General features: G+C 54.5%; 1 protein-coding gene across 5 annotated transcripts in view; it reads right to left on the bottom strand.

Moving 5' to 3' along the window:
- Positions 1-1,749: 1,749 nt before the first annotated feature.
- EML1 (EMAP like 1) overlaps positions 1,750-22,529 on the bottom strand; it is a 139,459-nt gene continuing 118,679 nt past the window's right edge. For all 5 annotated transcript variants that reach the window (XM_090271384.1, XM_090271383.1, XM_090271385.1 and 2 more), the window contains 14 exons: positions 21,742-21,852; positions 20,919-21,014; positions 19,287-19,421; positions 18,493-18,592; positions 17,312-17,466; positions 15,359-15,484; positions 14,959-15,090; positions 12,501-12,568; positions 10,093-10,181; positions 6,275-6,372; positions 6,077-6,164; positions 4,729-4,824; positions 3,391-3,521; positions 1,750-2,850 (listed from right to left, as the gene is read on the bottom strand). In XM_090271384.1, coding sequence (XP_090127510.1) covers positions 2,725-2,850; positions 3,391-3,521; positions 4,729-4,824; positions 6,077-6,164; positions 6,275-6,372; positions 10,093-10,181; positions 12,501-12,568; positions 14,959-15,090; positions 15,359-15,484; positions 17,312-17,466; positions 18,493-18,592; positions 19,287-19,421; positions 20,919-21,014; positions 21,742-21,852 — 1,551 coding nt within the window. In that variant the 3' untranslated portion in view covers positions 1,750-2,724. The remainder of the gene's footprint in view (positions 2,851-3,390; positions 3,522-4,728; positions 4,825-6,076; positions 6,165-6,274; positions 6,373-10,092; positions 10,182-12,500; positions 12,569-14,958; positions 15,091-15,358; positions 15,485-17,311; positions 17,467-18,492; positions 18,593-19,286; positions 19,422-20,918; positions 21,015-21,741; positions 21,853-22,529) is intronic.

The raw sequence follows: 22,529 nt of genomic DNA, 5'->3' as shown, positions 1-22,529 counted from the left end.
TCCTACTATTGGCGGTTTGCTGGTTTGGAGCACGAGACCGAGGCAGACAGGCATCCAGGCGTGAAGGCGAGGAAGCCACGTCAGGCTAGAGACTCGGGCCCTCCAGGGTATAAGAGGTGACAGAGAGCCTGGGAGCTGAGACAGCCCAGGGAGGGAGTGGGGGTGTCGGGAGAGGCCTGCAGGGCAGAGGCTAGCAGCAGGCCGAGGAGGTTGCTTTCAACAGGGAAGAGTTGAACCTGCGTAAATGCTGGCGGAAGGAGGTTTGGGAGAGCAGTGAAGGCTGGTGTCCCTGGCAGCAGTGGCCGTCGCGAGTTTTTCTTGCCATTGTCATCACCGTCATCACCGTGAGAGGACTGGACAAGGAGCGGTGACGCTTATCACGGCCACACGTTATGCCGCCAACAGGCGTTATTTATAATGAAGTTATGACATGAAAGGCGTATTGGAGGAGCATGGAGAAGAAGATTCCGAACAGCGTGTCCCCCCAGTGCGTGCTTCCCGAGACTCTGCCTGGCAGAGATGTCCCAGGAAGGAAAGGCTTTGCGGTCAGATGGGCTTGGGAACCCCGTGCACTCACGGACTCTGAGAAGCTCCATCCTCACAACACAAAGAAAAAGCTCTGCTCAAACCTAACCCTAAAATACAGGGTCTGTTAACACTCTGTGGACTTGTGGTCCGCGGAACACACTTTGGGAAGCACTCCCCCAGAAAGCCCCCCAAGTTCCCCTGTAGCCCCACCTCTTGGCAAGGCCTTCAGATAAACACCCCTGCTGTGGGCCTGGCAGAGCACCCGGGGTGCGTGGGGAAGGAGAGACTGGCCGCTCACCTGGACTCCAGGCGCCCCCTCCCTGCCCTGCGGTCCTGAGCCCGCGGGGTCCTTTCCAGCCGCCGCTCCTGCCTGCTGGCTGGGCTCCAGGGTCGCCGCAGTCTGGGAAGGAGAGAGGAGCGAACACGCCAGGGCGAGGGAGAAGCCTGGCCCGCAGCGGCCTGAGGTTCTGCAGGGAGGGAAGGGGAGGACGGCTGCCTTTAGCGAATACCTGCAGGGTTGATATTGGGCTGCTGAGCGAATTTCACTTAAATGTAGACAAGTAGGAAGAGAGCAATGATAGTGTATACAACACCCTTTTCCCATTACGGACCTTAAAAACCAGCGTAAGTGCACGGAGACAACACTGGGTCTTCTAAGGTAATAATGGGTCCCTTTTCCTTCCCTGATCGGGTTAGTCCCTCTGTTACTGATTTCAAAATGATTATTTTGTGAATCTGATGAATGTGTACACACCACAGGCAAAGTACAGTCCCTCGGTGAAGAACAAATCTGTATGTGAGACAGAATACAGTGTGAATCAGATCTAATTTCAAATATTTTAATTTATATACTTTCATGATTATAGGTCGATAAGAAATCAGCTTTTCAGATTTTATTTCATTACAGAATGTATTCAGTAAGATACATACGAACAGAACCACCTTTAATACACAGGTTACGGGTGCCCTGGCCCTGCAGAAGCCTGGCGTTGTCATGGAGACGCTGCTTGGCCTTGCACTGAACTGGCTCTCGGAGCAACCAGGGCCCTCAAGTTCAGGTAGTTCAATTCACTTACTTGCCTGGCACAAGTAAAAAATCTTACTATTTGTTTTTAAGTCTGTTTATTACTCTTCTATTTTAAAATCTGAGATACACTCCCCAATGTAAACAATACATTTCAGTCTGTCACACAATCAAAATGGATAAGGCCTTCTCGACACCTGCGTCTTCCTCATCAGAACACAGTCTCACGTCACGGCGGGACGAGCCGCCTGCGCGCAGAAGGCAGGACGGGAGGCTGCCCTGGGCGCCTGGCGCGGCCTTCCCGACCTCTCCCCGCTGCGGGTCTGTGGTATCTTTTTGACTTGGTCTACTTGGTCTTAAAATACAAATATACAATGTCCGTAAGCATAAAATAGTAAAGCCTAGCCTTACATATTTATTATGAATCGCTAAAATCCTATGCAAGTACAATACCATATCATGCCAATTAATATACAGAGGAAGGTGGCCGAATGTCTGTTCAGGGACACGTGACCGGGGACCTGAGGGGGCGCTGCCCACAGGGTGTCCCGCAGCTGAGCACAGGGGGCTAGGCAGGTGACGGAAGCTCGGAAAGGCTTGTGTCCCCTGCGGAAACAGGGATCTGCCCCCTTCCCACCAGCCTGCCAGAGCGAGAGCTGAACGCACCCGTAGGCAACACAACCAGGTAGGGTCACAGCGGCCCTTCCTGACTCGGCTGTGCCCTCAGTCCTCCACCCAAGCAGTTCCTCCCTTCAGGGCCAATCAATCATCAGTGATCATGGTTCAGTACCTCGTTATCATCATAAATATGTGGCTTCGCGAGCTCCGTGGGGAGAGGGGCGAGCCTACATACAGAATTTGAAAAGGCATTCTGTGACCGATTTCAGAGTTCATAGAAAAGGTAGGAAGGGGACACCAGTCCGTGTGCTGATGTCACTGTATTGTAAACCTTGGCATTTTACACGAAATGTGTTTTATTTATTGTACGACAGAGAAACCTGGACCGCTGACCCGGTGGGGCGTGCGCTGACCCGCTAGGCTAAGGGAACCGGTAAGTATAAGGGGTGGTTTTCCTGAGCTCACGACAACTTTGCAAACAGCACAGAAATCACAGTGACCGAGTCACCGGGTCCGAGCCTCCGGGCCGTTCTGCTCCCGCGGTTCCCGCGGCGCTAAATGACCCGCCACTGCATGATGCTTGTGTCTTTGCCGCCCGTGGAGATGAGGTGGCTGTCGTCGCAGAGGAAGTCGACGTTGGTGACATGACTGCTGTGCCCACTGTACACGTGGCTGGGGGCCTGGGAAGGAGACATGGCGGAGGCTGAGCGCAGAGCAGAGCCGCAGCCGGAGGGGCGGGGAAGCTGCGCCGTCCTGGCTCTCCTCCCCTCTCCCCGCCCCGGCCGCTCCCGGGCGTGCAGCGCTCTGTGCGCAGGTCTGGCCAGGGGCAGACGAGTGACTGCCCTGGGGGGTGTGCTCAGTCCCAGACACGCCCGGGTGGGGGGAGGGGGAGGGTGTCCTGCAGAAGGAGGGTCAGGAAGGGGAAGGACCGGGAGGGGGCGCCAGGCTTGGGTGCTGCCTCAGTGCCGTGGGGCTGGGGCACAGGGGAGAGGGGTGGGGCCCCCGGAGGAAGCCACAGAGGTAGGGGAGCCAGGTCTAAGGGCTTTGCAGGGTTGGGGTTTCCTGGGGGGCGGTGGGGAGCCCCGAAAGTGCTCTAGGGTCGCGTCTGCACCTGTGACTGGTGGCGTCCGCACACACGCCTTTTATTTAATTGCCGGACTGCTGGTCAGGACAGACGCGCGTCACCAGGAGGGGTGAGAGCCACGAAGGCCGGCCCTTACCCTGAACTGTGAGCAGGGGTAGGAGAAGAGGTGCACTTTGCCGAAGTCGTCGCCCGTGGACAGCAGTCTTCTATCGTGGGCCCGACAGACGGCATTGATGTCGGTCCCGTCCGAGCCTTCCGGCCACACCCCTAGAGCAGAGGCCACAGACAGAGCGCTGGGAATGCCAGAGACACGGGGCGGCACCGCGCGAGGCCTGCAATAAGCTCTGACCAAAATAAAACTGCCCATGTGCCGGCTTAGAAACCAGGGCCGAGAGAGTGCTCCCCGATACTCCCGGCCTCTCCTGCTCCGGGAGCCCCTTCAAAGCTCAGCCTGGGTCTGCTGCCCGGCAGCAGCCACGACACGCTTGCTGGGCCCCCGCCCTTTGGGGTCCCTCCCTGACAAGACAGCAGAAAGCGCACCAGAAACCTGGTTCTGGACACAGTGCCTCTCCTTTGTGCCAGAGTGTCTGCTGGGAAGCTGAGGAGTCCTCATGCGTGTAGTTTCCTAACTTGTCTTTTTTTCTGGGTAACTCTTTACATAGGAGAGTCTCTCCAAAGAACTTTTCAACCCTGGATCTGAGTGTGCCTTTCAGGCATTTCTTGGTATCAGCTCTTGGTGGCTGCTGCTTGCTTCATGCCGCTGGCAGGTGTTGGGTCTCCAGCTCTGCCCTGGAGCCCTGCGCCCAGCGGGCATGGAGCCGGGTCGGGAGGCGGTGTCTCCTGACCATTGCTCCAGGAATCCCTTTTGGCCCCAGCAACTTTGGATCTGAGAGTGGTATGTGCATCAGTTTCTCAACTGGACGTTCTGGAGTAAGCCCAGGGGTCCTAGCCTTTAATACCAGAAAAGGATGAAACGCCAGCTCTAAGGAGATTTGTGAAATTCTGATCAAATTATTGACCTATGGTCTTACAGAAAGAGATGATAAATGCTGCGCTCCCCTACTACACTTTAGCAATTTATTGTAGATCATTTTTGAATACATTCCTAACATAAACTTTGAAAGAAGTGAAAATTTTAGTTTAAGGACCCAAAAGACGCAGTAATAATGCTAACAAATAATACGTGTGCTGACTAAGATTGCCTTCTATCTAGGAAGTCTACCACAACCTCATGTGAGAAGATTCCAGAAAATGATCCCAGGACCATTTCACACAAGAGAAGAGGGTTCAAGCCCCTGCCCCAGCTCTTGGCGCCTGGCCCCCCAGCGCTGCAGGGAGTGTGTCCTGTGGACATCACGCAGCAGCTCAGCACTTTGACAAAGCCAGTGACCACAAGGCTTCCCAACTGTTGGAGAAATACTCTAAAAGCAGATGTATCTTCCAGCTGAGCCGCGAGAAAGCTGCAGAAACTTACCAAAGACGTGGAATCCCAAAGTGCAGGTGTGCGTGGCCCATTCGATGTCTCTCGTAGTTTCCACGCTGACGACTTGCTTACAAGCGGAGGGGACCCCTGGACAAAGCAAAAGCGGGTCTGGTGACTTCTGAGTGGAGGTGCCCCCCCCTCCCGGGGAAGGGCTGGGCCCTCACAGCCTCATCTGCTGCAGAGCCCTCAGGACAGGGGCATGGCCCACGCCCCGACCCAGAGGTCCCAGCGGCACTGGGCCCAGCCCCGAGGCCCTCGTCTTCACTTTCCCCCCATCTTCCTCTCCTGGTCTGTTTCCACCCACCTGGTTTCTCTTTTCTTTGACCACTTCTGGCTCCTAAGCCTCCACCTGCTCAGTGTCCCCCAGGAGACCCTCAACACAACCCAGGCTCCCTTTCTCACAGTCACACGTGCGTGGATACCCCCTCCCCCCCAATCCCTTTATGCCAAGCTTACGGAAGCTTACAGAAACCAGACAGACCAAGTGTCTACGGCCACCCGGGTGATTTGCTTGTTCCCCACGTGAGGGAGTCTAGACTCAGAGCCCGGCCCGGCAAACCTTCCCTCTGTGTCTGCCCTGGATCAGGCAGGGCCTTGGAGAGGGCAGGGAGGGGCGGTCACGGGCGGCCCGTCCTGCTGGAGGGAGGTGTGGTCCTGGCGCAGGTACTTCCTGCTTTTCCTCCACTACCCGCTGCCCTGCTTGCCCTGGGCTCTTCAATAAGTGGGTGGACCACCGCCCCCCCCCCCCCAACTGGCTCCCGATGTCTGTGGCTTCGTTTCTGGGCCCCAACGTCCTTGTCCACAAAACGGGATGAGCCTGCGCGCGCTGCGGCTCACTGAGGAGGCGCATGGGAGGCTCCGCAGTGCCTCCTGGTGGGTGCAGCCCCGGCCCTCCGGCGCCCGTGCAGAAGCAGAGCGTGGCATGTTCTGTGTGCTCTGTGTGGCAGGCATTGCCGTCCCCACTGTTCCTAGGCACAGACACTGCCAGAGGGGTTGGGAGAGAAGGAGGATGGGCCCCAGGGGGCTGCTGTCCACCCGGACGGGAGCGACTTGTCGGCCCAGTTGGGATGATGTCCCCAGAGGGCCCCTCGTGCTGTGACAGCTGTGACCCCACTGTCTTCTGCCACAGCAGCCCCCCTCCAGCCTCTCTGCAGCGCGTGGCCTCCTCCTCCCCTGGGGCCCAGGTCGGCCCAGCGTTGGGAAGGATGCGAGGGCCTGTCCAGCCCCTGCCTGCTCCGTGTCACCGAGGACAGAGCTGAGGCCCAGGTCATACGAGAAGTGGGTTTTCGCAGGAGGCCCCACCTGGTCTCAGAGTAAACGCGCTCCTGGTGCTACTCACAGTAGAGGATTTCATAGTCTCCAGAATTCGACACGAGGAACTGCGAGTTCACAGACCAGTCCAGGTGCGTAATGAAGCTGGAGTGACCCTGGGGAGAGACAGGTCGTCTGAGCCTCCCGGCCCGGCCAGCTCCTGACCCACACGCCGCCGGCACGAGCAGCCGCCACAGACCCGTCCGCGGGGAGGAAGTTCGCTCACCGAGCATCTGCCAATGCGCGTGTACTTCTTCCCGCTGTCACCGACCCCGTAGATATAGATACAGTTGTCATGGGAGCCTATTGCTAAGAAGTTTCCATCTACAAAGATATGACACGTTGCATTTCAATTGCCAAAAATAAACATTTGATCCTTTACGAGGGATAATGCCAGTTGCCGCCGCAGATTTAGGAAAAAATAGCCAGATGAATGAATTATTTCAAAGAGAAACTTTGCTTTTGAATGACTCCTATAACACTTGCAGAGCTACGTTTTGAAATCGCACCAGACCAGATTCTTCCCCTTATAAAACCCTCCCCTAGCCGTCCCCACCGTGAAGGGGTTGAGACTCGGGTCCTGAGCGGGGTCTGCGAGGCCCTGTAGGAAGTGGCCACACGGTCCCTTGCTGTGCTCCAGGGTCTCTCAGGCCTCTGACGCGGCCCCTCCCCGGCTGGTAAGGCCCTGCCCGCCTCCCCTCTGGGCACACTGCCCGCCCCCTGACCTGATTCTATAAAAGATCAACAAAATGGACAGATCTTTAGAATGACCAAGAAAGAGAGAAGACGCAAGATATCAGAATCAAGAATAAAAACGAGGACTTCATGACCAAACTCACAACAATTAAAAGGATCACAAACAAATGTTATGAACAATTTTATCCCAATAAATCAGACAACTTAGAGGTAGTGGAAAAATTACCAGAACTGACTTCAGCAGAAATCAAAGATTTGAAGAGACCTATAATACGCAAAGAAATCGAATCAGGAATTAAAAACCTTCCCACAAAGAAAAGCCCTGCTGGCCCACCGAATTCACATGAACTCTATCCAATATTTAAAAAGAAGCAACCCTAACCCTCTATAAATGCTTTCAGAAAATGAGCAAAGAAGGACCATTTTCCAGCTTCCTCTGCACCCAGCAGCAGCCTCATCACTAAGCAAAACCAGCACAAGAAAACCGTAGACAAATGTCCCTCAGAAACACAGAGGCAGAAACCCTCAACAGAATATTAACAAATAGAACTCGGCAATACATAAAAAGGATTAGACGTGACCACGTGAGAGTTACACCAGGAACGCAAAGATGGCTTAGCATCTGAACATTAGTGTAAGACACCATATCAATAAAGAAAACCACATGTCTACTTGATAGATACAGAAAAAAGCACTTGACATGTTCTCATACCCATTCATGATGAACCCCAACCAAAGGTGGCACAGAAGGGCACTTCCTCATCAGGAAAAGGGGCATCTAACATCATACTAAACAATAAACGGCCGATTCCCCCCTAAGACTGGGGGCGAGGCAAGGACCCACTTCGCCACTTTTGTTCTTCATCGCTTTGGAGGTCCCAGCAAACACAGTGAGGGAAAATAAAGGCATGCAGATTCACAAGGAAGAGTGGGACTGTCTTTATCTGCCGAGGACATGCTCCCATAATGGAGAAAACCCAAGAATGGGACACACAGAAAAACTACTAAAACTAATAAAAAAGGGTTTAGAAAGGTCACAGATATAAGATCCATGTGCAAACAAATAAATTTAATTTTTCTAAACTAAAAGTCAACATTCTGAAACTAAAATGAAAAAAACTTCATTCACAATGGCATAAAAAACAATGCAGGAAAAAATTTAACTAAGGAAGTGTAAGACTCATGCACAGAAAACTATAAAACGTTGCTCATAAAATCAAAGATCTAAATAAATGGAGACACAGTCTATGTTTAAGCATGACAAGACTCAGTCTTGCAAAGAGAGCAACTCTCCCTATACTGATCTGTAAGTTCAACATATTAAACTCTTGGTAGGTTTTTAAAATTAGAACTTGACAAGCTAATTCTAAGATGTTTATAAAAATGATAAGGACCTAAAATAGCTAAGCAATTTTGAAAAAGAACAACAAAGTTGGAGTAATTACACTATTCAATTTCAAAAGTTACTCTAAAATTCCAATACTCAAAACTGTAGTATTGGTACCTGGATAAATATACAGGTGAATGAGACAGAACTGCGATTCTTGAAATAAACCTTTATATTTATTGTTAATAGATTTTTGACAAATATGTCAAGATAGTCCAACAGGAAAAGAATTGTATTTTCAACAAATGCTGCTGGAACAGCTGGATATCTATATGCAGAATAAATAAACTTGGACTCTTTACCCCTCACCCTACACAAGCATTAACTCAACATGGATCACAGACCTACATGCAATGGCTAAAACAGTAACTTTCTAAAAGAAAGCACAGGAGAAAATCTTCGTGACCTTGACTCTGACTCCCCAAGCATGATCCATAAAAGGAAAAATTGATAAGCTGGACTTCATCCAAATTAAAGCCTCTACTTCAGAAGAGCCCACTAAGAAAATGAAAAGACGAGTCATACACGGAGAGAAAATATTTGCAAATCATGTATCTGATAAAGAGCTTATATACAGAATACGGAAAGCATTCTTACAACTCAGTAGTAAAACCCAATTAAAAATGGGCAAAGTATCTGGATGTGTTATTTCATCCAAGAAGACACAGAGAGACGTGAAAAGACGCCCCCCCCCCCCCACGTCTGACAGCCTTTACAGAGAGGCACCTAAGGCCGCACGAGACACGTCTGCGCCTGTCCAGGGCGGGCGCTAATAGAACAGACGGACTGCACAGGCGGGGGGCAGGGCGTGGAGAGGTCGGAACAGACACGCTGCCGGGGCAGGTGGAAAATGGCGCCGCCACTTTGGAAAGCAGTTGGGCATTTCCATAAGATGTTAAGCAAGTTTACCACACGATCCGCCAATTCCACACCTGGGAATTTCCCAAGATGAATTAAAACGAATGCCTACAAAACGTACATATAATGACTGTTCATAGCAGCGTCACTCACAGCGGCCAAGAGACAGACTCATTCCAAGTGTCCGTCATCTGATGAAAGGACCGAGTGAAAGTGGCATGTCCATGAAATGGAGTACTACCCAGTGGTTAAAAAGGAATATACAGGGGCGTAAGTGACGGAAGGAGACGGGACTTGGGGCAGTTGACCACATAGTACTGTATACAGATGATGGATTCTAGAACTGTACACCTGACACCTGTATCGTTTTATTAACCAATGTCACCCCAATAAATTCAGGAACAACCTACTGATACATGCACAATAACGTGAATTAATCTCAAAAACATTATTCTAAGAAAAAGAAGCCAGATGGATGTAACAGGCTACATGTTGTATGATTCCATTGACATGAAATGTCCAGAACAGGCGATTTACAGACCAGCAGAGTGGAGTGGGGAGGCGGGGATGGGGCGCGGGTGGGGATGAATTGCTGATGAGCAGGGAGGGCTTTCTAGGGGTTCACAAGGCTCCAAGGTCGGACTATGGCGATGGCTGCATGCGCTGCCAGCTTACCGAGGACCAAGGAGCGGTGTGTGTGTAACGGGTAAACCCTTGTGTATGTAAATCACACTCCAGTAAAGCTGCGCAAAAAGACACAGACAGCGATACTGACGGAGGAGAGGAGTAGATGTCTATGAATCGCTTCAAAATAACGTGGAAGGGTAGTGGGTGGGGCGCACATGACCAAGACAGGCCTGGAGCGGTAGTTACCGCAGCTGGGGATGAGCGCTTCCTTGTGTTCTTCTGTCCAGGTCTGCTGTGTGAGGTTCCCCGTAAGAAAGAGTTAGTGACCAACGAGGGACAGAGAACCCCGCCTGCCAGCCATGTGCATACACAGTGTAAGTTTCACCCTGGGGCGGCTGCGGAATTTCTCCTCTAAAGACCTGCACAGAACCTCACGAGCCGGTGAGAGTGCCACAGCGAACGGTCTGCGTCCTCACCTGGCGAGTACCGCATGACAGACAGCTGCTCGTTCCCGTCCGTGTGCACGGTGACCAAGTCCTTAGTCTCTGTGTCAAACACAAACCACCTGTTGCAAACGGGAGACAAAGTACAATGAGCTGTTTAGTGGGGAACGAAGGAGCGAGACTATTACAATGATAGTAAGACTATTAAAAACTACTGACCTCACGGCTTAATAAATACTCCGTATTTACTTAAAAGAATGCTTGTTCCCAGCTTTCATTTAAAGAAAATCCCCTGCAGACGAGCATTCCCTACAGAGGAACAGCACACTGGCGACTGGCAGTGGTTCAGCTCCGAGGCTATGACAGGTTCCTCAGCGTTTGAGTTTTGTCACTTACATGTAAAGGGAGAGACAGCCCCGGGCAGGGAAGCGGACCAACCTCACGGGCCTGTGGCCACACGTCGCGGCCCCGGGGTGAGGCAGGATGGGGCTGGGGGTGGGGCGGGAACAACCTCAGGGGGGGTGAGGCCCCCGTCGTGCTGTGTCTGCCCTCCGGGAGCGACGGTGTGCCACGGGCCAGGAGAAACAATGACGGGCAGAACAGAACGACAGAAGGGCGAGGTGCTGGCCCGACGTGAAGTTCGCCTCTCTGGGCTCTGCTTCCTCAGCTGGAAGACGGGGGTAAGGGCCCAGAACCGCCTTGCGAGCCCAGCGTTCCCAGGGTTAAATCTATCAAGTTAGGACAGGGGCAAGGTGCTCTGTACCCCCTGACAAGGACATGGCATTCAGTGAATGCCAAGTGACGGAATGACTGCACTCTCCTGCCCGTGTGTCCCGGGGGGTGGCAGTCACTGGGACTTGTGCTCTTGGGAACAGAAAGCAATGGGGGGACTCCTGCTCCCGCAGTTTCAAACCTCGATAACATCCCATCCGCATGTCCCCCGAGGGGTCCTGACCCTCCCCACTCAGCGTGCCTGAGGACCCTCTGAAATCTGGATTTGGCTTCTCAGCTTTAATCCCTTGCATCTGCGACATCTATTTACATTTCCTGTGCTATTTAACCTTAAGTAAGGTCAGGGCATGAGACGCAGACACTCGGCTGCCTTGAAAAGTCCCACTGAATTGTCCCACCAAGAGCCACGCCTGGCGCTGGGCCTAGCGATGCGGGAGGCATAGACGGAGGCCAGGGCTGGGGCTGCATGTTCTGTCTTGTCCCTGCAGGTCACTGTCTGGGATTCTGAGCATCCTGGCCTTGTCACCATGTGCTAACCCACCACACAGGCAGCCTGGAGATAAGGCAGCAACTCGCTGCCAGCCATTCAACAGAGCTGCTGAGCTGGAAGCTCCCGCCTTCTCCCAGGGCGTTAAAAGGAAGGCCAGTGTGGCTGCGCAAATGTTTTCATGAAGAAGTCTGTTAGATACCAGGCGCCCAGCTCTGAGGATATTGCTGCCTGTGACGTAGGAACGGTTACCCCTCCTTGCTACATACTCCACAGTCATAACAACAGAATCGGGGTGGACAGGAGGAAGTCTCCAAAAATATTTGAATGAAACCATAACACGTTCTATGACAAACACCTGAAACCTGTAAAACCACGGTGACGCTAGCCACTGAGCCTGCCTGCCGGGGGGCCCGCAGGTGCTCCCCGCACCTCGGCCCCTTCAACCGCCAGTGCGGTGTGGTGAGGCAGCGCGTACTGCCACGCTGACAAAAAGAAACCAGCACAGAGAGCTGACGTGCCTGGCTCACAGACACACAGCCGCCCGGTGGAGAGGCTGGGGTTCCAGCTCAGGTCTGCTGCCCGGCCCGTTGGAGGCGCCTGGGCAGGACGTGTTAGCTGAATCCAAGTAGGAGGCGCGGGACCCGGGCAGTTGCTAAAGTTTTGAAAGGGCAGCAAGGACAAGCATTTTGAAATTCTCAGTGCTCTGAAACGCCTTTCTGTCTGATTCTGAAGTTGAGGTTCCTCCCACCACCTGCAGAAGAGGCCTCGGGGAGCTGCCCCTCCCGTGAAACCGGACAAAAGTGCACACCCAGGTGTGCCCGTGTGTACAGGAGTGCGCACACATGCATGTGCCTGCGTGCGCACACGTGTCTGCACACACGTGGGCCAACACAGACGTGTCTGCGCACACACGGGCCAACACAGACGTGTCTGCGCACACGCGGGCCAGCACACACATGTCTGTGCATGTGTGCGTGCATGCATGCACACACACATGTGGGCGCTCTTCCAGGAGAGCAGGCCATAGCTTTCCTCAGGTTTCCCCAGGACCAGAACATGGAGGACCACTCTCTTGGTTTCCCTTTGAGTGACCCAACTGCTGGTAAGCCATCAGACGCCGAGAGCCGAGCCGAGAGCCGCCCCGGCAGGCCCCGGCCAACACGACAACACGCCTCCTTCCGTGCCCTGTGAGAGCCCAGCCGCGCTGCTGCGGACTTACCTCCCGGTCAGTGTTCCGACTGCAACCACAGACCCTGAAGGATGAAAACCAGAAGACTGAGCTGGATCCTAAAATATGTTAAAGGAAGTGTAAATTGACGGCCAGGCACAGCACCACCGCATAACAACACACAGCCCAGCCCTAGTCCCTCAGGGCCACGTGGGCCCATTTGAAACATCTCCTTTCTCCAGAGAGAAAAGTGTTTTCCTGCGTGGACCAGGCAGAATCTTTCCCTGTCTTACATCCTTTCTTAGCTACAGTAGTCAGGGGACAAACAGACCAAGGAGCAGGCGCTCTTCCTCGGGGTCTTGGAGCCTGTGCAGCGGCCCCCGGGCTGAATGGTGCGCGCTCTGCCTGGACCCGTGACCGCGGCACCCGCCCAGCGGGGGCCCCCTGGGTGCGTGCAGACACTCCGCAGCCCCAGATGGGTCTGAGACGAGGAAGACCCTTTCTGGGTTCTGGGCCGGCGGCTCACACACATGTGAAATGCTAACTGATACACGATGGGATGTGGCCGATCACAGAGCTGGGGACAGGCTGTGGGTCCCCGGAGGGGGCGGCAGACGAGGCCGGCGGGGAGACTGGGTGGAAGCAGATGCCCCGGATGCAGCCCCCGGTCCAGGAGCAGCCATCACCGGTGATGGCGCAAGTGGACACACCAGGGTTTCTGGGATCAGGTGTTGAGGGGACAACGACACAGCCAAAGAGGCAGAAGCGACACCGTTGGGGCCCAGCTGAGGACCGGCAGGCGGGTTTATGGCGGGGTGGGGGATGGGACAGCGTGGAGTGACGCTGGGAACGGGGGCTGCATCGCCAGGTTAGGACTCTGGTCCCTGGGAAACACCCAGCGAGTGATGCTTCCCTTCCAATAAAAAGAGCGCGTGACTGGATCTGTGTGAGAGACAGGAGGGCAGGTGGCAGGGGCGCTGAGGACAAGCTGAAGTGGGACGTGATCAGTCACAGGGAGACGAGGAAAAGAGGAGCCACGGACACGGAACTAGGGGCCAGCGCGGAGACCCTGCCGGAGAAACTGCAACGTAAGGGGCCGGGCGCTCCCCAGGCCTGGGCTCCGTGACTGCGATGCTTGTTCCAACGCGGGAGCCGTAATTCACGAAGCTCGGGCTGCCTCTGACGCGCAGGCAGGAACCGCGGCCCCTTGAGGCCCGACCATATCGTTCATTTGGGACTCGTATCGTGGTTGAGGTGGCGACACTGAGGTTCAGGGAGGTCCTGCCCAGGAAGGACTGGACCGCAGGTATTTCCGGTGTCCGGCTCGGTGCCCCTACCCTCGTGCCGGGCGGATGGGGTCAGCACCCTGCTTCCGGCTCGGCTGTGTGCTGACCTCCCAGACTCCCACCACAGTCCCTGCTGCGTCGGTGGGTGTCAGGCCTGCTCAAAACCCTCCTGCATTTTTCACTCATGAACCCCCTGCTGGCGGACAGGTACAAGGCAGGACGCCACACCTGCCACCTCGGGCCACAGCCGTTCTGTCCTCTGGGCAGCAGGGTCACCCCTCCGGCCCTGGCATCTCCTGCTCAGCTCTACCTGGGCCCGGCCAGCGCTAGTCCCTCAGTGACCCTCTCCGAAAGCGGAAGGCAGGAGGCTGAGACTCAGACCCAGCACACTGGGGAATGCGGGCGACTGCAGGGCTGAATGGACGGCTCTGGGGTCTCGAGAGGGGCCACCCCTCACATGGGATGATGCGTGTCACCCAGGGCGCAGGTGTGCGTTTGACCCCCAGCAGTGTGAGCGCGGCAAGGCCCTGGGTTTGGGAATCGGGCCGAGCCGGGTGCAAGCACCGGCTGTCACTAACTCAGGGACCTTGGCAGGTCTGTGACTTTTCTAAGCCTTGATTTCCTAACCGACAACACCAGGGTAAAGAAGCCTCCACTCGAAGTGTTGCGGCCGGGATCAAGGGCCATCAGTCACGCACAGCGCTCCGTCGCAGACAGCGCTCAGCGAGGGCGCGCGCCGTGGCGTGCTGCGTGGGCCGGCCGGGACAGCACGCCAATTGGCCAGTGGACTCCCTTTTGTGAAGATCACAGAGATGCTGACCTCAACTCTGAAGCGCAGCCTGTGTCACTGACGCAGATTGTTGGGGTGAGCAGTGCGCTTTCAGAGCTGTTTGTACTGCTCACCCCAAAGGAAGGCTGTGAACAGAGCGCAGACTCGTAACCAGGGCCCCGCAGCAGCCGCGCCCGGGAGAGGCTGCCCCCGGGCACCCCAACAAGCTACTCGGAGGCGCTCACCTGCTGCCGAAAAAGTCAACAGCACCCTTCAGAACCTCATGGGTGAGACCTCTGCGCAATGCTTAAAGAACACAGTTTAGAGGAGGTTAAATTAAGTGACATTTGTTTGGGGACCATTTTACATCACTATTAATTTCATGCAAATAAATAAATACGCATGTTCCAGATGAACTCTTACAAGAAAAAATGGAATTAACATGTACGTCTACCTCTATTATTTTGTCCCAGACGGGCCGGTGACCAACGGCGTCCCACAGAGTGGCATGTCTGTCATGCCCGCAGGTCAAGAACTGAGGTTTTGAGGTGTGGACGGCCAGTCCCCAGAGCTCATCGGTGTGACCCTACGAAGGACCGAGACAAACGGAAGCTCTTTGAAACACTACAAGTAGGAGCCTTTAAGGAACGCGAGCCAGGCCCACTGCACGCTTTGTAATTAACCTCGTCAGTCTCCCCGCGCCCCCACGTCAGCTGGGACAGCAAGCTGAGACTCCCGAAGCTCAGGGAAGGCCATGCTAGTGTGAGACCCGGGGCCATCTCCTCCTCGTAATGCTTTGTTACATTCGAATGTTGCAGGACAGGGACACGTTTGGTGGGCCTGCTGGAACGCACCTGAGTAATGGCCGCAAAGTCCCCGCACAGCGTGCCCTGTAGGACGAAGTTTCTGGTCGTTCCTATGAGGATGACATTGCCTTTCCCCTCGGCCACTGTCCGTATTGGACCAAACTGTTCCGGGATCTGCATTGAAGAGACAAGATTCAAGATGTCACTAAATGATTAGCGCCATCATTCAAAATACTTACGATGACAGCTCCCATCACGGTCACATACACACAGAGACAGAAAGGCTCACTCTCAGTACTTGTCAAGTGAATGAGCAAAACTCCAAATCTTGCTGCTAAACTCCGAACATTTTACATACCTTCAAAGAATCAGCAAGAGTAAAGCTGTTTAAAAAATAACAAAGAATAAAGCATGTTTTCTTGACAAGATTAAGAAGTAAGAAAGTCTCGTGGTGAGTTACTCTTTACTTGTGATGACCTGGAAGAGCAGAAATGAGTACAATTTGGAAAATGAAGGACGATGTTACCAGCCATAATGAGAGTTCCTAAAATTTACTGTAACTTAACATGGCGAATTCTTTGGCAACTTCACTCTATTTAGTTTTGAGGTCCATTGTTCATGTTGGTAAACATGTGGAATTCTCTAAATGTTAAGGAAAAAAATTCAAAATACACCAACCAAGAACAATTTGCTATGACAACAGAAATGAAGGCTTTTACACTATAGAAAAATACCAAAAGCCACGGCCAGGCCCTGGTGTTTGACTCTGGACCCGGTCTAGGGAGGGAAGCAGCAGCCTGCTCTCTAACATCGTCCACCTCCAGTGTCTGCTGGCCAGAGCTGAGGACCACAGGGGACACACCAGGCTAGTGAAGAGGATTGTGGATACCAAAACGTGGCGAGTGGCTTCTATGAAACTGGGTGATGCTCTGGTGCTTTCCTTGTGGTTATAACTTAACGCTGGGTACATGTTCAATCAAATGCTGGTCAGATCTCATTATAACGTCGATTAAAACCTCAGTGACAGGGGAAGTGATTTCCAAGCTCCGATGAAGGCCCTCTTTACTCAGCACCATGTTCCCCTACAGCCGAAGCACTGGGCCAGCTGCGCTCTGACGGGACAGTGTTACAGGGTGGAGTGTTGTGAGCAGCTGACTTAGCAGCTGGGAACCTTCTACAATGTGTCCACCCAGGGTGGGGAGAACGACCACCAGCCGTCACAGGGATGCCGGTATCTGTCTGCCCACGAAAAGTCAGTGAGTGTGTAGACGGAATATGGGTTCCCACTGGCGTGCAGGCTGCTAACCAGGCCGTAGGAGGTGAAACAGACACTCATGGACTCAGGGAATGTGCTGGCACTTAGCCAGGTGCAAAGTAGATCCTCAGTAAATATTAGCTCGAAGGGACAATGTCTCCAAAGGAACACGCTGGAAATGAAAAGTGAAAAAGGGAGAAAGATTTTAATGCTAAATCAAAATGTAGATAATATTCCCTTGGAGAAGTGAGATTGCTTCTATCATAAAAATGTTTCTAAATGTGAAGTACGTTACCACCTCAAATTTGATACATCTAATTCCGTTTTTGTAGTTGCACTTAAACGGCTTCTGTGATTTTAAGAGAAGGTACCATGCGCCCTGACCGGTGCGGCTCAGTGGGTTGGGTGTCCTTCCACAAACCGAAAGGCTGCTGCTGTTCTAGTCCCTGGTCAGGGCGCGCTGCGTGGGGGGCTGCGGGCCGGGTCCCCCAGTGGGGGGCGTGCAAGAGACAACCAGTCGATGTCTCCCTCACACGTTGATGATTCTCTCCCTTTCCTTCTCCATCCCTTCCCCTCTCTCTAAATATAAATAAATAAAATCTTTAAAAAATATTATACGCCTCAGTAACATTGTATCTAAACAATTTTGAAAACGGAATGCCAAAGTTTCAAACCAACGAGGGAACCGATTGGGATAACAGTTTAAGGTTCAAAACAAATTTCAACAGAACTGCTTGCTGTCTTACCTCAGTTTTATGAAGTTTCTGATAGTTTCCATTCCAGGAAATGAGCTTCCGGTCCTTCCCTCCTCCCGACACCAGGGTGCCATCCCGTAACATGCAAAGTGCAAAAATGCCCCCCTCGTGGGCCCCTTGAATGGCATAGCTTATTCGATTCGTACCTAAACACACCAAGAAAAACAGCCTTAGTCCTCGGGAAAAGGCTCCCTCTGCCCGTTGCACGTAAGTCTTGTTTTAAAATCGACCCTGTCGGGTAGAGCGTCATTGTAGGGCCGATCTATACAGGACCGGACTTCCAGACATTCCCAGAGCAGCAGGCAAGCACGAGCTGGATCCCTTCACAATGAAGGAAAAGCTGCCAGCGCGAAGGACATGGACGAGAGCCCACGGGAGCCCGCGGCGCAGAGCGAGCGAGGACTTGCGTCCCACACGCTGTGCCCCTGGCCGAGCCACTTAACCGCCCTCCGTCGCCGGGCCCTTTGCTCACCCCACTGGCCTGCTCTGAGGGCGAAAGGAAGTGCAGAGAGCGCCCGGCACCCAGAGTAGTGGGGCCCCACAGAGGTCCCCCTATGAGTCGGAAATGATGTCCCTGGGTCTGTTTCGGCCTTCGCCACCAGCCAGCCCAAACCCTAAGGTCCTTGAGCCGGGACGGGGCTCCTTCCTCCCTGGCACGTGGGGGGCGAGCCTCAAGGCTCACTGGGCCGAACTAAACGAGTGTTTTCAGCTCAGTGGCTCCTGCTCACCCGTCTGCTCACTGACAGCGGGGGTTCAGGCCGGACACGCCCGTGTGCCCCCCGTGCCCCGCGTGCTGCCTCACACGTACTGGTGCCCAAATGCTCTGGGACCCTGAACAGTTAAATGTTTCACAGCTAAATAAACAGTCACCGGGGTCATCACTGTTATCATTTGTTAATACGTCTCCTAATAAAAGTATTCATTCCATCATAACATTTTGGGCTTCATGAGCCTTGCGGAATGCCAGCAGGTCACTGACTCTTACGAGTCCCGTTTTCCTCTGCGCCGGTGTAACGGTTCCCGGTCACACACACACGTGTGCTTGTGCCCACACAAGGTGGACTTTAATAGTGATCCGTGGGTGACATTAACAGACAATTCCTACTGAAGTCACACCTGACCTCTCAGAACACCGCCCAGACCAGCTAGAGTTGGGAACAGTCACGTGTTACCTTTTCCCCACACCAAGATGTTGCCACTCGAGTCTCCAGTAATGGTGTCGCCGTTTTCAGAAAAAGTCACACAGAGGACAAACTTTGGCTTTTCTTGCTTCTGCAGAACGTTGCAAATATATATACACGTGTATGTTTAGTCAAGACATCCTTTTGTTTTAGTGATACCGTCTAGGCTCGCGATAACCCCGGGTGGACAGAGCTACCACGCTGTGCCTTCCCTGCCCACCTTCCACTACGTAACGAGCGCCGGGAGACATTCTGCTCTGAAAGAAACTCCTGGCCATGTAAAGTGGGAGACAGTGTGAGCAGAGGAGGGTGTTGGGGTGGGGGGCCAAGGGGCGGGCAGTGTTGTCATGACTACAGCTTGAAGAACAGGGTCCTGGCACCACCACGAAGAGGTCCTCCAACTCAGTCTCCGGGTGTAGCTGCCAATGTCACCACAGAGAAGAGGGGCTGTCCCCTGGTGCTCTCACGAGGCCCCCAGGTGGCCGGACTAAAAGGCACCGGGCCCAGCCACCCCCACAGAGCCTTCTCAGCTGCTCCTGGCCGTGGTGGGCGCCCGCTCCCTGGGGCCACCTTTCCCTGTGTTGGCCCACAAGACCCCAGGGGCTCCCGAACTCCGTTGGGGGTCCGGGAACAGTCTTTGTCACTACACCTCTGCATGCACCCCCACATTGGCCTATTAAAACAAATTCTGAGACTCAACGCCTGGAGGCTCCCTGTGACAAGCAAAGCCAGCTCATTTGCAAGTACACTCGGGGAAAAATAACTCCAGTGTAACTGAACTTTACCTCGAATAACCCCTGCTTCTTAATGAGGCAGTTTCCTTCCAGCGTCCAAAAGTAGAGGTGTGACTTTCCACAGGTGACTATTATGTTGGTGTCCGTGGGGTGGAAATCCACAGCAAACACGGCCTCATTGGAGCACTGGGCAAAACAGGGGACTCAGATGACTCAAGTCTCTTAAGACCCCACAAATAAATCACGCATTCAAGCCGTGCACCAGACCCTGGGTCTTCGCCGCTGAACTTATCTTCTGCAAACACTAAGCCTACGCTTGCTGCGGCCTTCGCCCTGCCTCGTCTGTCCTGCCCACCGGACGGCAGCCCGAGGCCGTAGCACGAGGCCCTCCCTGTGAGGACCTGTCACGGCAGTGGGCACCGAGCAGGCCTGCAGCGGGCGTTCCCTGAAGGCGGGGGGTCGGGGCAGTGGGGGACTTAACTCCGAGGACTGGCTCTCCTCCTGTCGTCCCGGGTCCCCAGCCCCGGCCGAGCAGCAGGACCAGCTGGTGTGCGTCTCATGCGGGGGTCAGGTCTCGCCCCATCTAGTGGCGGGAGCTGCTGAGGGGCCCCGGAAGCTGCATTTTATCCAGCTCCATTGCTCCTGGCCCACGTGGGCCGCCGGGTTTGCCCTGGGAGTCCCTCCTGGTCTAACTCCTGGGACTGCGGGTGGGCCGGTGACTAAGCCAGGGACCCAGCTCGTGGGTGAAGCTCACTACCCTTCACCTTGCTCTCTGGTTCCCACACACCCTGGTCGGATGAACGAGACTCCGACTGTCCCTTCTGCTTGGTAATGCGGTTGTACCTTCTGAAACCTGGATAATAACTTGCCTCTGATTACACCCAGCCGAGCAACAGAGCAAGAATGTAACTACTTGACCAGACGACTAGAAGGCAGGGCCAGAGCATGAACACGGGTGCTGGGACACGTGACAGATCAGTAAGCAGGCCCCGCTTCCCAGTCTCCAGACAGTGAGGTGACCCAGTGGTACTTCCCACACCCAGCAAGTGAGCGGACCCCACGCTAAGGTGAGAGAAGTAGGAAAACGGAGCCATGGAGTCAGCTCTACAAAACGGATCGCGCTGTGAGTTCACAGGGGGAAGACACGAGGGAGCTCGCGGACATGCTGTGCAGAACGGACAGGAGGGGGGCCGAGCCCCGCGCCCTCCCTCTGAGCGCTCTGGGCCCCGGACGGGCGGGCCCGGCGGTGCTGGCCTCCCCGCCGCCCTGCCGGCTGCCCTCGCGGCCCCTCGCGGACTGGGACTGAGCAGCAGGTGCAGCGTGGTGTCCCCACACCTGCAGTGCCTCCGCGACATGTGAGCAATGGGGGCCCTCGGCATTTGTCAGACGAAAGGGAGAAAAGGTCAACCAGTGAGCGATGGAGTGAGTGACGGGGTTGTGGCTGTGAATGAGAAGGGAAGACCCCTGCAGACCGGGGGGAGCGAGGAAGAAACCTGCCAGGACGTGGGGCTGGCACCCGGGGCGAGGGGCAGGCCTCAGGGACCTGGGGGCGGTGCTGCGGGAGGGCTGTAGGGGTGGGGACGCCACAGCCCACGGAGAAGCAGGGAAGCAGCCCGCAGCCGGGGAGCGAGGAGGCCCCGCGTGGAGCACGCGCATCGTGGCCCAGGCCCGGCGGGGAGAGACCTTGACGTCGGCCAGCCGCTCCTCCCGCTGCCAGTCCCACGCGGACAGCACGTGGTCGTTGGAGTCATCCACGGCACACAGGCTGCTCCCTCCGTTCTGCAAGAAACGTGCGCGCACCGCAGACCACACTTGAGAATGTAATAGTCGGAGCGTGATTAGAAATGAACACGGTTTTACTTTTAAGCAGGGGTCCGCCACATTTCAGTTAAAGAAGAGTTCCCGGCTGCCTTCGAGGCCTGCCTCCTTGGACAGACAGACAAGGGACAGCAGAGGGGCCCCTGCCCCCTGCCGGAGCCCGCGCCAGCCGCACCCACAGCACACGCCTGGCGCTGCCGGGCTGCCGAAAGGTCGTGCGAGGGGCCAGAGCACTGGGGCGGGGCGTGTGCCGCTTGGATGCGGGCACAGGGTAGGCCTTGGACCTCAGTTCCTGAGCCAGCCGACAACGTGGTTGACAGAGTGGGTCTGGGCAAAGGCAGGTGCATCCAGAGGGGGCCTGGGAGAGCATGGGGCCTGCCCAGCTCCTGTGGGAGACAGTGGGCCAGCCCCTGGGAGGAGAGCAGGGACCTGCTGGGGTCCCCCTAGGGAGGGGCAGGTCAAATTCATGGCCAGAGCAGGCAAACTACCTTGAGGGACCGGAAGAGAGTCTGCGGCAGAGCCTCCTGCTGTCTGGTTGGAAGCGTGTGACCTCTGAACGAGGGGCCCGGGGACGCAGGAAGGTGTCAAGGGTCGAATCTGCACACACAGCCGGGCTGCCCCTCCCCAGCCGTGAGCCGACCCTCTGCTCCCTGTGGACGGAGTGCACCACCCCCGGGCTCAGACTTACGGATTTCGAGAAGGCAATGCAGGTGACGGCTCGGTCAAAAAACCCGGCTCCGATGACGTGCAGGGTATTCAAAGTCACAGAATCCCAGATGCGTACATGTGGGGGCAGTTGCTGGTTCGAAAAAACACGCGACGTCATCAGTTGTGACGATGATACAAATGCATCTTTACTTTGAAGCTACAAGATCACTTTTGTTGAAACAAAAGGTCTTTTTCTGCATTTGCGAATCCTGTCTTTTAACATAAACGAAAGATTCCCAATGTCCTCAGGAGGCCAAGTGACCAGTTAGCCTCAGGGGAGGGCTACCAAGTTTCACATTTGGAACAGCCCGTTTTTGATCCCTCAGGAATTGATATTCCGATGTTACATCTGGACACATCTGAATTTTAGAAATGAAAAATGACAAGGAAAATGGAATCTCAGGCAGGGGTCAGTCTATACAGTTCCTATTGTTACCAAGGCACAGGTGTGTGCGAACCAATCAGGGCGCTCCCACCCAATCGTCTCAAGGGCTTCTGGGCCCCAGAGGAGCACGGTGATCAGTTATGCACAAATACAACTTAGAAATGTTATGACTTATTTATTTATATTTTTTGGGGGGGGGTTTGTTTGTTTCTTTATTTATTTTTAGAGAGAGGGGAAAGGAGAAAGAGAGGGAGGGAAACATCACTGTGTGGTTGCCTCTCACGCACCCCCAACTGGGGACCTGACGTGCAACCTAGTCATGTGCCCTGACTGGGAATCGAACCAGTGACACTTGGTTCGCAGGCTGACGCTCAATCCACTGA

This window comes from Furipterus horrens, unplaced genomic scaffold (genome assembly GCF_987537825.1).
Source record: "Furipterus horrens unplaced genomic scaffold, mFurHor1.1.pri manual_scaffold_3, whole genome shotgun sequence".
Taxonomy (NCBI): Eukaryota; Metazoa; Chordata; class Mammalia; order Chiroptera; family Furipteridae; genus Furipterus; species Furipterus horrens.
Note: the sequence above shows the minus strand (reverse complement) of the source record. Positions and strands in the feature narration are given on the sequence as shown.